The sequence below is a fragment of the Strix uralensis genome, chromosome 12 (assembly GCF_047716275.1).
Source record: "Strix uralensis isolate ZFMK-TIS-50842 chromosome 12, bStrUra1, whole genome shotgun sequence".
NCBI lineage: Eukaryota > Metazoa > Chordata > Aves > Strigiformes > Strigidae > Strix > Strix uralensis.
Genome location: NC_133983.1, coordinates 14,897,831 through 14,912,354, shown reverse-complemented (window position 1 = coordinate 14,912,354; position 14,524 = coordinate 14,897,831). Strand labels below are relative to the sequence as shown.

General features: G+C 37.8%; 1 protein-coding gene across 6 annotated transcripts in view; it reads right to left on the bottom strand.

Moving 5' to 3' along the window:
• DYNC1LI2 (dynein cytoplasmic 1 light intermediate chain 2) overlaps positions 1–14,524 on the bottom strand; it is a 37,442-nt gene that overhangs the window by 21,721 nt on the left and 1,197 nt on the right. For all 6 annotated transcript variants that reach the window (XM_074881877.1, XM_074881873.1, XM_074881872.1 and 3 more), the window contains exons 3-6: positions 14,054–14,170; positions 7,634–7,864; positions 992–1,158; positions 561–654 (exon numbers count right to left, since the gene is read on the bottom strand). In XM_074881877.1, coding sequence (XP_074737978.1) covers positions 561–654; positions 992–1,158; positions 7,634–7,864; positions 14,054–14,170 — 609 coding nt within the window. The remainder of the gene's footprint in view (positions 1–560; positions 655–991; positions 1,159–7,633; positions 7,865–14,053; positions 14,171–14,524) is intronic.

Sequence of the window (14,524 nt, the reverse complement as noted above, 5' to 3'; positions counted from 1 at the left end):
TTAAGGAAAATTATGTAAGATACAGTTTTTAAGTTGTAGTAAGAATTTCAAAACAAGAGCTACTGGACATGTATCTACCAGACCTGATTTTGAGAAGTAGTTAAACGCAAAAGCTATAGCCATTTAGTATTCAGGAAGGGGGTATAACAGGAGAAGACTCATGATACTTTTCTTTGACATGCACAGAAGTTACCTACCCTTCCAGGCACTTAACTTTGAAAAGTCAAAAGCTTAAGAGACAGCTGACATCTCAGTTTTACATGGAAATTGCAAGTTCTGAGGGGAAAGCCAAGAAAAACCACCTCACAAAATGCAAGACAAATCCTTTGTAAAGGAACAAAAGCTCAAAATCCCATGTACAATTTAAAAAAAAAAAAAATACAGAAAGTTTTATACATCTCTCAACATTTTCAAAACAACAAATGCTACATAATAAGTAACTAAATACCAAATATTCTTGAAGTGCAATTTCTCAGATTAACTTTATGTGCAATTCAACACTAAAATGTATTTTCTTGCTTCCAGATTACAGCAAATCTCTTCAGCATAGGAAAGGATACACTGTAAGCAGAATCTACGAATGTGTGACTGAATGAAGTCAAAATGTTCTTCTCTGTAATCATGCTCCTTCTCTAGTACACTCACTGCATCGCACTGGAAGGAAGGGAAAAAACCAAAACCAGAAAAACCCAGTGATTTAATTCTAGCACATCTGAAAATATTTTCCTTAATATTACACACATGATATTTACTTTGAACTTTTGGTTTTAAAATGCCACCAGTAAGTCAAAAGATAAGGTAATTAACACATAATTGATAAGGTTATTGCTCTTCTGCAAAATTAAAAATTGACACTGATGGTAGAAGCTTACTTATAAAATAAATTGCTTTGCTATTAATCCAGAATTCATTTTTCATGTCTGTATAAAGCATGCCTTCTAAAAGAAAAGTAATTAAACTTTTCCAAAGGAGCACAGAACTGGAAACTCACTTTTGTACAAACTACCAGCACAGGAATACCAAGGTTGTGAGTCAGCACATTTTCCCCTAGTGGCAAAGAAACATGTTCATCCTCTTGGCCAGAAGAAGGGCCTCTTCTCTGCGGTGATCCTTGGTAGCCTTCTTCAGGTTCTACATACTCTTGAAACTCCTTTATAACTATTAAGAGAAAGATCTTCTTAAGGTACAACAAAGGAACTAGTTCTTTTTAAACCATAATTAATCTAGGACTAACTAGAAATCTCAACTTTTTGTTTTCCTTTTATAATGAGGCACCACACAAGAACAGAATGCAAGCTTAAGCCTTGTTGCCCCTTCAAACACAACAGTTCTTCACCAAAATTTACAGCAAGCTAAATCAAGTTCAATTTGGAGCCATTACAAATAACCAAAACTACCTTAAGAGCTATAGTATGCACAAAAGCACATTTCTCAACTCGATGCATTTCATTATAGGGGAGTTGACAACAGAAAACATAAATGTAGTTTAGCAACATAACCTATAGTCAGTAAAATCTGTATGTAGTTTTGGAAGAAAGCATGGTGAAAATGTAAATGGACACAGAAAACACCAAGCTGAAATAACCACTCTTTCTTATAAATTATTACTCAATTTCATTTTCTATTACTCTGCATATCTGTTGCATAAGTCCAATGCTAGAAAAATAAAAAAATACACCATGTAAATACAGACTCGAGGACTTCTAAATGTTATCTGAAGAGACTCGGTTATACTCTGGAAACCTACAACTGAGTCCAGAGGAAACTAGACGTTTTCTAAGTTTTCAATGCTTTAATTTTATAGCAACAATGAGCATTCCAGTAATATTAAATACTATCAAATACTGAAGTGCCCAAGAAACAGTATTAACACCATTTTGGAAGCACACTTTGACACCACGCATGCTTTATCAAAACTGGGCTACAACTTACAGCTTTTATGTCTTTTTTCAGGATGAAAGCCACAGACCAGATAAATCTGCCTACTGGCTGCACCTGCTCCCAGGCACAGCACTTCCTGAAGGCCCAGGGCTCTCCCTCAAGTGGCAATCCCACCTGAAGCCTCCTCCTTGCTCAGCCATGAGCCCTCAGGAAAGAGGCAAAGCTCCATCATTTGCTCCCATGAAGGCCTCTTTATTTTAGAAACGTGGGAGCAGGCTGACTGTACATACAGTAAGGAACTCTTCAAAAAAGCCCCCAATCTCCAGCACAGTCACAAAGAGAGTGCTGCTCAGTACAACCATCCATGTGACAGGGAAGGAACTGCCACTGTACTGCAGGCCATGTGATACTTCTGAGATTTAGGAAGTGGGAAAACCTCAGAAAAGTTTATAATACAAATCTTGCAAAATAAAGTCACTGTACCTTTTCAAAATAGGAACCATTCCTGCAATGGAATGGGCACGTGGAAGGAAGAACAAATCACAAAAAACACTTCTGTTCAAAGCCACACAACCTACAATTTTTATTTGAAATATAAAATTGTGTGATTCTTGTGGAAAGCAAGAGAGCTCTGGTCCAGACAAAAGCTTAAAAAAACACATTAAATATAGACCATAAGAATTCCAATGACCAATTCAATATATCCCAAGGTCCAAGGAAATTTAAAAAAAATTTGAATGCAGTTGCTTTTAAACTTGGGGAAGCAGTGCCTTCTGGTGGAGAGGAAACAAAAATGCTTTCAAAGAGATTCTTTCCTCTAGTACTGTTTCATATTCAACAACTGGAAATCAAACTTCTGTTATACATTTTGCACATTAAATATTTTTACTGACTATCTCACAGAAAGCAAACTGATTCCAGAGCATTTAACTAGAAAAGGGTTTAAAAAAAGTACTTATTTCATTACTCAAACTATTCCTAGCTCAGGATAGGAAAAAAACCTGTTGAAGACAAGTGTATTACAGAAGTTAAACGAGTATCATTTACATCCACTACAATCATTCAGATAAGCCCCTCTGACCTAATCAGATGTAACTGACAATTTTCTCTCAATTTACTACAGCATTATAATCAGACTAATACTAGTTTCCTAGGTTCTGTTCATATCAAAGCCAAAAATACTTTCTTTACTGAGATATCTATTAGTATAAACCCCCTCAAATTCGGGAAAGAAAAGCCTTAAGACTGTGACAACATGATACAAATCATGATACCCTGAGAATTTTACTAATATAAATAATAGCAAATGCAACATAGAAACTTCATAAATCTGATGGCACATCCTCATGAATATCTGCTGAATGGGAATGACGACCATAACCCTAGGGAGATGAGATTCCCAACTCTTCCCTCCCAAGACTAAGCAGTACTGAACACCATGCATCACAGACCCGTGACCAACAAGGTCGTATCTCACTCTGGCTGATCCATGCATGGCAGGAGAAAAAACTTCACTGTGGAGATGAACTGTTGTTGTGGATTGGTAATAATGCACATGGTCTGGCAATGATCCCTGACTAGAGACAGACAAATGCTACAGAAAACACTCAGCTTTAGTTAACAAGGGTGTCTGCTGAACAAGTAACTACTGGAGTTAAAGAAGGTAAAAGCTATACTAAGAACCTCTAAGTATCATATGAATGCAGATACACTTGTTTCTGAATTCAAGTGGTTTAAGTGCCTGCTAGCCATAGGCTCTTAAACACTTTTTAAAGACTCTCATTCAACCCTCATTCCCATTCAAAATTTAGTCTGGTTAAATCCAAGTAAACCTGTATCACAAGTGCTGCCAGACTACCTCTTAGGAACAAACTGCATTCTAAGCAGTTAACAAAGAAGTTCACTTCAGTTAAAGTGTTTCTTTGTCACACAGCAATTTAATACTTTCTCCTTACCTCCCATATCTATTTCTCGCTTGATCTCTACTCTCAAACTTTCAATGAACATAAAGTTCATCATGCATCCAAATCGCTTGTAGAAATCTTTCTTTTCCCTTTTTTCTAGTGAGCTATGAATATTTTCTCCTCCACATAATTTATATTAAGGAATCACATTCTATATGGTATAGGAAATAACTCTTTATTAAGAAGTAGGGGAAAATTTCTTTGGTTTAAATTTTTTTAAACAGGCAACACAGGTAAGATGATGCACATTAAACAGGAAGCCAGAAAAACAACCATTCATCTGACGAATCAGTAATATTCTGCTATCTATTAGTAAGGTCAAATGGCCTATGACATTTGGAAAAATTATCACCAGGTAGATGATATGCCATAACAATATCACACCTCTGCTACAGTGTGCTGATTTATCTACCAAGCTTGTGGCTTATCTAGGTAAAAAGCCTCTTATTTAGACGTTTGCATTTAACACAGCAAATGAACTCAAGTTTCCAGTTAACTGTTTTGTTCTCATGTTACTGCTTATTTGCACAAGCTACTGAAATTGAACTATAACAGGAACAGACGTATCATTCCTGTCACACGAGCAACTGACTTGAAGCACCACCAAGAAAGCAATCCACAATTGTTCTTAGGTTTGATTGTTCTAGTAACAAAATCCTCAGTCTTGGAGTACTGCTTAACTGCAATATGGAAATGGCAAACACTACAACTTATTTAACTAGATAGATCACAAAAGCACTGAACAGCAGAACAAGAAAAATGCAGGAAAATTTTTCTGAGACAATCATTTCATATTTACACTCCATTAAGTTTCACAATCAATTCATGCAGCTTCCAGTTTTTTGTGTACTATCTTTACCAATCATAAGTTTTAGTCTTGGGAAAAGAATTCCTAGACAAAAAAATGTCTGGGCAAAGTAAGTTTCTTTTAGCTTAAGAATTCTTTCAGCTGTATGTCACACAACAACAACAACAAAAAAAGCAGAGAACCTGAAACTAATTCAGCTTGAATGCGACACTATTTAATTTTCAGAAAAATCTTAGTGTGTTTCCAGTCTTTTTAGGACAGTTGTCTTTTCTGCTTTGCTGTCATGAACAGGGAGGCAAAATTTAGATCTTCCCTGAAATAATTATTCAAATGTGTGTTATTTAAACAGTGATTTATCATAACTGAGCCTGAATTAAATTAGAACATTTGAACTGACATTATTTATCAGAATCCTAGCCAAGCTTTTAGCAGGGAATTTCCAGATCAGCTCAGTGACAGGACTGAGTGCAGACAAACAATGCTCTTGGTATACTCTGAATAATTAAACTTCTTTCATGGCAGCCTGTTGCTTCCGTATGTGTGTCCTGCCTTCCATTCTGGAAGCTATTGAACACAAAAGGAAATCTTCTCATATACCAGATGGAGCCTAGTGTCATCCACCCAGTAAAGCCAAGAGTTGGTATCTCAAATAGCAAACACAAGACAAAAGGCTGGGTGGAGAAAGGCCATGAAAACCTTGAAAGCAAAGACAAGCAGTGCAAAGTTCAATTCCACTGAGAATGGTGAGCTGACAAAAGGATTTCTGGGAACTGGTAATAAGATCTTAGTAATGGAGAAAGAACAACCTAGCAGCACTTTAAATGGATGCTAATGGGATAATACTAGAAAATGTTTCCCCAGGGTCAACAAGAACTGCTGGTGACTGGTACTGAGTGTAATAGCTAGGGAAAGCACTGTGGACACTCAGCTTGGTCCACATGCCCCAGCTTCTAACTAGAAGCAAGTGTAAGGGAATATGGTTCTGCAAGCTGAAGTCAAGGAACACATACATCCATGTGGTGTTATGCTGCAGTGGGGCTTTACTAGGATGAATTTAGCACATCCCTTCACTCTGCACTCTATGTTTTAACTGCCTCCTTTGCATATGCACTTTATAAACCCAGTTTTTTCATATCCAGGCTATGGCAACACAATGATTCTTATTTTCTAAATGGCAGCTTATCTCAGGAAGCATATGCAGCAGGATTTTAGTAAGAAAAACTTTGCTACTGTAGCTTTATTGATGAATTCCACTCACAAGGCATTCTTCAGACATGTGGGCTCTATATTATCTAAGCAGTTACACAGCCACGGTTATAGTAAGAATTTCTCTTATCATGATTTGCTGTTAAGAGAATTACAAGTTATGGTGGCCAAAGTTTTGAGCACAGACCTGGCCAGTCTCAAAGAACTCAGAAGACAAGTATCTGAGATGACACAAGAGTCCTACAGAGTGTCTGAGAAAAGCAGCCAGATGGAAGTTTGAGAGTGGGGACGCTAAGGCCCTGTTTTACCTGCATGCTGACACTGGACCCAAGTTCACCCCTCAGCCACAGGATGGCAGCAGAGTCCTGCAAGCGTGTGCATTAGGCAGCTCTCAAATTTTCCTTTTCCCTCGACTCTATTCTAAAGCGCAAGAGAAAGTAGGAATTTCTACAATACTTTGACTTAGAAATCTCCAAGACAATACTACTGCAATGTCTTCTAAGTTCCCCAGACACGGTGTTAAAGCTTCGCCATAGCTGTTAATGGCTCCTCCACACAGTACGCTCTTATTCAAGGCTGAAACAGTTCTCAAAGTAAAACTGCCGTGCACAAACTTCACATTTATTTGGACTGCAATAAAATTTGTGTCTCAGAAAAGCGCGAATTGGGTTAGCTCCTGTATTTTGACACTAGAACTGCCTTTCCATCTCCCATTCCCAAAAAATCTCTCACACATCAAAAAAACCCCCCAACTTTTTCCCTTAAAAATTGTGAAATTTTACCTTTTTTTTAATATAACCTGGTGATCAAACCCAGTTGGTTTCAATCATTAAGTTTAAACTCTAGCTAGTATGCTGGAGGCACAAACCTTTTGGAAAGTAATATTTAACATTCAGAAAGGGTATCAGCTATACAAATACACCTGAAAGCTCACAGGCCAAACAGATTACACTGCTCCCTAAAGTGAATCTAAGGAAGCTACTAGACAGTATATGCAAGGTTTAAACACTCCAGTACAGCTAGCCACCAGCCTTGAACACAAACACCAGCAGCACAGATCAGTCTGAATCTATACTTCAGCTGAAAAGGAATGCATGTTGCTAAGGTCTTTTCCACTGAAAGAATTTCTTTATTTTATTTATGAAAACAGAAAACACTCTCAAGAAACATTTAAAACTATTTTAGGAAAGAAAAGAAGCTGCAGGAAACCAGACTGCAGCGGTGACTGCCTGCCAGTGCCAGATTCTTTCCTGCCACAGATATGCTGGGAAAGAAAGTTAATTTATACAATGTTCCTGAAGTCACAGGGTAGGAATGGCTGTAGTGAGAGACAATTAAATGTACCAGGATCACAGTCTGAGCCTCGTGAAAAACAAGAGATCTACTGGAAGACAAACACAGTATACAGGAACGGGACCTGGCTTAGATACCACAGAAAAGCAGACAGCTCACTTCGTTACTGAATTTTGTCACTATTTTAAAAAATGTGATTCTGTATGGAATTGGTTTAAGTTGGCCTTTTAAAAAATCACATTATCAAAATCTCATTATTGCAAGGGATTTAGACTATTAATTCACCTGATGTTTTGTTTGCACAGCAAAACTGGAAAAGTTGTTTTAAAGCCTAATAGAGTCTATCTGAATTAGAATTGTAATCAGAACTTCAAAGTCATTCTCATCCAACCCATTCTCAAAACACTAACCATTACAAAAGTTACAAGAGCTAGGGTAAAAAAAAAAAAGGACAAGAATGCATGGATGCACTGAGACTTACACTTCTGTTCCATGTCTCTCATCTCTTCTGGAGGAATTTTCATCTTATCAATATGTTCTTGCAAGACACTGGCCCATTTCTGTAAAGACTCCATAACAGTCCATGGTCTAGACATATCTGCAACAAAGACTACAACGGTGTCTTGCAGGGATTCTGCAGAAACTGCAAACTTCAAGAGCCCTTTATGGTATAAGTCTCCATCCAGAATCCAAACGTTACAGCGAGTATGATCTGAAAGGAAAAGGTACAGTTGTAACTCAACAGATGCCAAGTTCTTGGTTTGCGAGTCTACAGGTAAACAGATGAGTACATTAGTGTCAAATGGAAGACCAAAGACCAGCTACCAGCAGATCTTGCCTGTTTATTTTTACGACAGGTGCATGTGTAAATGCCTACATTACTCGGTAGATGCTTTCATTTAACAGGATTTTTTTCTTGGTTCAGAATCTTTCAGTTTAAAAAAAAAAAAAAAATCTGTTCTTTGGCTTTTACTAAGACAACTGACACAACAGTTTATAGATACCGCACAAAATTCCCGAATTTGAAAGATGTATATTGGAAGTAAACCTGAGTATGTGTGACACACATGTAACTCCAAGTTCAAAAGGGCGTGGTTATAGCCCAGTCCAGCCGGGAAGCCTTAAGTGTCCCTCAGACACATAAGCTGGTTTAACATACTAAGGACACCTCACAACAGAAATAAGCTGCAAACAAGATACAAGCAATAAGCAGCTTAGGTTTCTAGCACCAGAGTAGGAGAAGCAAACACAGGATAAACTTATAACCTACCAAACTTCAGAGTTTTGCTATCTGCTCTTCATTTGCACTGACTTAACACAGGGTCCTACTTGCAGGCTCCTTATCAAACGAGGACTGGACAAACAATTTGGTATTTTAGTTTTTGTGTTTCTGCCCCACCCCCCAAAGTATTTTGATACCAACTGGACATTTTTTGTTGAAATGCAAAGGGGGGGGGGGAACGGAAATCAGCTGGGGATGAAAAGCTTTAACCCAAACCTGAACTTTGGCAAGAGCAGAAGAAACTAAAAATGAAACATCATCCAGGAATAATGTATGAGGTACTCTGAACAACCAATTCTATCCAAATTAAAAAAAAGAAGAAAAAGGAAAATAAATTACATTATCCTCAGAATTTCATCCTGAAAAGGAGCAATTCCATTTGTTTCTATCTTCTAGACTCCTCCTAGTACCTCTTCCAAAGTATTGCCTTTTCTTCTACAGTTGTCCAAAGGTAAAAGTGGGTCTCCACAGGCATTGCATACGAGATACATGAAATTTTGAAATACATGGATCAACAAACCAATGACTGCAGAGCCCAGATTTTTCAAAACAGCTACTGAACTTCATAATTACTTCACTTCACTGTATTTCCCTGCCCAGTGCTCCAAACCTTTTAACTTCACAAAATAAACCCAGTTACTGTAGTTATCATAATTTTACTCTAGGAAAGAATCCCACCAGAATTAAAAATACTGGCTCTAGAAAAAGACAAAAACTGGACTAAGGGAGTTGGAAGGAGAAAAGAGTACAGAGATATATATACTACCCTCTACTCAGGTCTCGGATAAAATTACTGAACAGCCAAGTTACAGACAGATTACATCAAGATGCTATACGTGGGCAGTCTTCATTTAGCATTTGTTATGCTCCTACTTAAGTACTGTTAGGCTGTCATAAGACATTCAAACATCAGTCATCACACAAACAGGCCAACAGTTATGCTTTTAACTTGAAGATCTTCATACTTCCAACTGAGCATTTCAGATCTATCCTTTGCAGTAAACAGTTGCGATAACTGTTGCGTATCTAAGAAATGCACCTTTGTGTATTCATCAACTGTTTCCCTCCTTCCTCCTCCCCACCTCAGGAAACCATCTCACAGATATCACACAGAATTCTCACAGCACTGGATGTACAAATCTAAAGCTATCGGAAGACCTCTAAGGACAGAGGAAAAGCCTGGTAAAAGTTTGGAAAAACAGAAAGGAAGCTAGGACATAGGTGAACACATTTACACATTTACTATTAAACAACAGTAAATGAAACATCTACGCAGGACTCTCATACTCTGCATTCCAGAAGCATCCTTTGCATATTCCTAAAAGTAGAAATGTACCAGTGAATAAAACCCCTGTGAGCTTTCTGAGTTAAAGGTTATTAATAGACATTAACTATGTCTATTCACAACTGTCTCCCTGAAGAAAATATGAAAACTTTAAAAACCTAAGTCCACCTATAGTCTATGAAAGTTTACAACTCTCATCAGCACCTTCATAAATTCTCCTGTGGTGAGTGCTTTGATCACAGAAAACTTTCACACCTTAGCAAGTAACAAAAACTAATAAATATCCTAATTCACTGCTTCTAAGTGACTTTTAAAAGCCAATCTCTAAAGGTTACAAAGGTTTTGTTTGCTAGACATCGCTGTCCTACTTAAGGATTTTGGTTCTGCTTAACATCTAGAATACAGACTGGAACTAGAGGTGGAACTAGAATGCAGTTGCAACTATCACTCAAACGAAATCAATCTGCTAGGAAGACTGGAAGCCTAGCACTTATGTTAAAATGTACTTTAAGAAAAGATAACATTATAGGAAAATGAAACATTTTGCTTCTTTCTTACAGTAGAGAGGTATGGCTTGTGATTTATATTTGCTACAAATATAAAACACACTTAAAAATACACTAGTGGTTGCTCATAATTTGGCAAGGGCTCGATAGCAAATTCAACTTCGTCAGTGCCACATCAAGCTCCCAGTTAGTCACATGATGTGAATGTTAACCGGGCCTTTCATAGTGGCTATGACATGAGATACCAAAACAGAGCAAATAATTACCAGATCCTGTTGGAAAAGCAGGTGCTACTTATTAAAGACTATTACAACAGCTGCTAAAACTACATTTCTAAATCTTATCATTATTATCCCTTTAGCCTTGAAAAAGATCTTCCAGCTTTGATGAATTTTACTGCAGATAGCTGGTTCTATGAACTGCAACTATACATCTTGCATTTATGCAAAAGGGATCAGTGGTTATTAGATATCCCTCGCCCAAGCTGTAAAGAGAAACAAAACAGGGAAAAATAATTTTCAAGAGAACCACTTTAAAGATGTCAACAAAAAGAAATTTTCCCATTAGAAACCAGTGTACCAGCAGCACTTGCCTCAACCTGGAACAACCAGTTCAACTGGAATATGCATATGATATGACTGAGGCCAGTCCAAAACTGAGGCAAAAAACTAAGACTACTTGATTTTGTTACAAGTAAGAACACAACAGAATGACTCTACTTTTGGGACATTTGGCAGAGTCAGGACAACTGTATTGCATTAATCTGAGGCAGTTCAACTGGAAGTGCTCTATGGTGTTTATAATTGCCAGCTAACCCATACAGTTCCGCTACAAAATCAATGTAGTTTATCTCACTGTCTTGCTGTACAACCTCTCTTTAACTCTGTCCCATCACTGCAAGGGACTCTGACAGCTACTCTAGAAATACATATCCTTTAAGAAAATGATGCAGAGCCTCTCTTGTACCTCCTACAAACTAAGACTCTCAGCTCTCAAAAGCAGACTAACTAGCACATCTGCTCATCACAAAGAAAGGCAAAAAATTAAAACTGGCCACGCTCCCTGAGAAATTCCACTAACAGCCTGACTCCAAGGTTGTTTAACATCCTGAGTTAACTTTACAGCTAGTGCTGCAAGTGCTTTGATCCAGATGAACTACAGTGTCAGGTATGCAGAAGAAGCCATATGCTCCAAGGATATTGTACCTGGGACTAACGATCTAGGAGAATCCTCTCTCTCTCTCTCTCAGGATTGCTTCTCTCAGGCATCCCCAAACCTCTTCTTGAACAACTGCCTCAGCCTAGGCAGAATTTGGGATAGTACCAGGAGATTTTTCAGGTAGAGATTTAAGTAGTGGACTTATGCTAAGTTATCCTGAGACCTAGGGACCAAAGTACTGCATGTTACATTGAACAACATCTAACAGACCTGACCCAGCTAATTACTACAGCAGTGGTTATGTGTCTCTTGCCATCTAAGCTACGTATCAGCCACAGTCAAGAAACAAGCACATGATGGTGAAAACCAAAAAGTGAGTAGACACCTGTGTTAGCCATGGGGGTCCTTCAAAAAGAGGTGCTTTCTATGCATTTGTTTAACTTTCCTACAAGAAAAACAAACAATTTAATCACTGATCTAATCTTTAGGGGAAAAGACAAGAGTAACTGTAGACTAGGATATGCACATAGCAATCCAGAGTAATTCTACTTCAAATGTAGGAGGAGCCAGATTCAGGTATCTGTTAAGGAGGAAGAGGTGGGGAGATGGGATAGGAAGCAACACAGATTTTCCTTGAGCTTTCCAAAGGGAGGTGGGAGGTAGATAATGACTCAGCACTATGACCAAAATATTTCTCCTGGACAAAATAAACTCTTCTGAAATGAAGAAAAAAAAAGCCAAAGAGAGCAAAGAAATCTTCCACCACTTGGGAAAGAAGTTGAAAAGATCTTCCCACCCCACTACATAGTTTGAGTTACCAGTATTGATTTGACACCCCTGGAAATCATTGTGGTTTACTGGTCTTGAATAGGTTGGGGTATAATAAAAAGCAGATAACCTCAAAAATGAATATGTGATAGCAAGCTCCTGAATGCCTATCCTGAGTTTCTTTAGGGCTTCCAAAAATTGTGGGTCAATCATAAAGGCTTTGTTCCTAAATCCGTATCTGAGCGTACACACATCTAAAGCACGCAGAGAGTTTAAAGAAAGAAACCCAAACCTGTCCTAGAGAAGGAAGAGTGTTATCTTTGCCTGCTGGGAGGTCCTGTCCCACTTTGCTATTTATTTTGCTTGCTGACGACATTAATGAGACAGAAAGGAAAAAGGTATGTATTATTAGATCCTAAGACATGCATTAAAAGGATGCATGAAGACCTGAATTCTCCAGCTGAGTCTGGTAGTCAAAAGGTTTCTCTTTTTTCTGCTAATGCTGCCTGAGTTCTTATGACAGGCTTCTCCTAATCACCTCAAATACTTATCACTTCCAGATACTCAGGAATAGCCCCAAAATATTTCCAAAGTAGGGACACACTTGAAGCTTGGTAGACAGCACCAGGAAAAATAGCACACCAAACATTTTTCTGCTTATAATACCATCTCCTTTGATGTTGCAAGAAGCCTGATGTTACAGGCTGTTTTAACACTCCTAATCTTAGGGATTTTTCCCCCCCTGAAGTATTTATGCAGTACTAAAGAAGATCGTGCATGGTGAGAAAGCACTTTCATCAAGAACCTAGAGAAGTCAAGAATGGCTCAGCACTTAAATTACAGCGCAACAGATTTTTAGGAACTGCATGATTAGGTGGCCACTGAAGACACAGGCAATGTACTCATCCTTTCATTGTGCCTAACTTAGTATCCAAAGACAGTTTACTACCGTGTCAGCGCAGGACCTATCTCCATAACAACCAGTCACATATGGTACTTCATCACTCGTGCAAGCCTTCAGTACATTTCCATTTCCAAAATACCACTATAGGCTCTTCCTAGTTCATTTGTTTTCAGGAACATGGATGAACCATCATCATTGCTTCCCTCTTCTGAACTGAAAACTCAAAAGGAATTCATGAATAGGAAGACTGTCATTCCCCATTTTTGAAGACGGAAACTAACACAAAGATGTTCAGTAGTCTGCCCAAAATGAGACAAGCAGAGGCAGATTTAGGAGCAAGGATAACAAACTCACTCCCCATCTCTTCCTGTCCCTAACCTTCCTAATAGGAATATTCTGATCATTAGATCTGCTTTTAAACAGTCTCTTGTCATCATTCCCCTCCCATATAGTAGAGAAGAGCTATCATTAACAGCAACAAGGGGGAAAGAGACAAGTTCCAATCTGAGAAAAGGAAATATTAATTCTGGCTTTCAGTTCTGTTCTTCACTCATTCAACTCCAACAAACATCTTGGTTATAGTTAACCAAATTCCGCACACAGCCCCCACAAGAAAACACCAAAACCCCACACCCAGGAATCCATACTGAGAATTAAATTCTCATGGATGCATCACTTTCTATAGTTATCAAGCAGTCATACCAAATGACAATGTATCTGCTATTAAGTCAATATCAGTAAACATAGCTACCCTAAAAGTAAATGGATCCTGCTTTTTCCTCATGGTCAGGTCAGGCTGTAAGAAGGGCAAGAGGTAGAACACACACTGAATGTAAAATGCATTTCACTTTTAGGAAACTGATATAGCTTCTAAAGCATACAGAACAATGCTGGAACCAGCTACTTGGGTGTAACCCAAAACACAATGATGAAACCACAGTTATTAAAAAAGCACATGAACTACTTAATTAAAGAGATTACATATAAAATTAACTTACCATCTCTGTCTTCATCATGAATATTTAGATACAAGTATTCCAGCCCTCTTCCCTTCTTGCCATGCTCTGCTCCCTGTATTTTAGCCATAAGTGTGGTTTTACCTGAACCATCATCACCTGCCAGTAAGTTTTTACAAAAAAAAAAAGACACTTTCAGAATTAATTTTAACTTCATAGAAAAGATTTTTCAAAACATGTTTAAGTAATCATAAGTATCCTTGTACATTGCTGGACCATTCTTATTTGTAATTTTCTTTCAAATATTCCAGCTAAATCCAACAGTTTATACCATGACAATAAGAATAAAGCACTTAATTATTCTCTATTACATCCCATTCGTTTAAATATGTTATAAATCTAACAGCAAAAAACAAAAGTAAATCAGCATAAAGAATACCACAGATCATATTACATAACCTAATTTTAACAAACTGATGTATCAGTTTGTTCACATCATTGTTTTAAACAAGC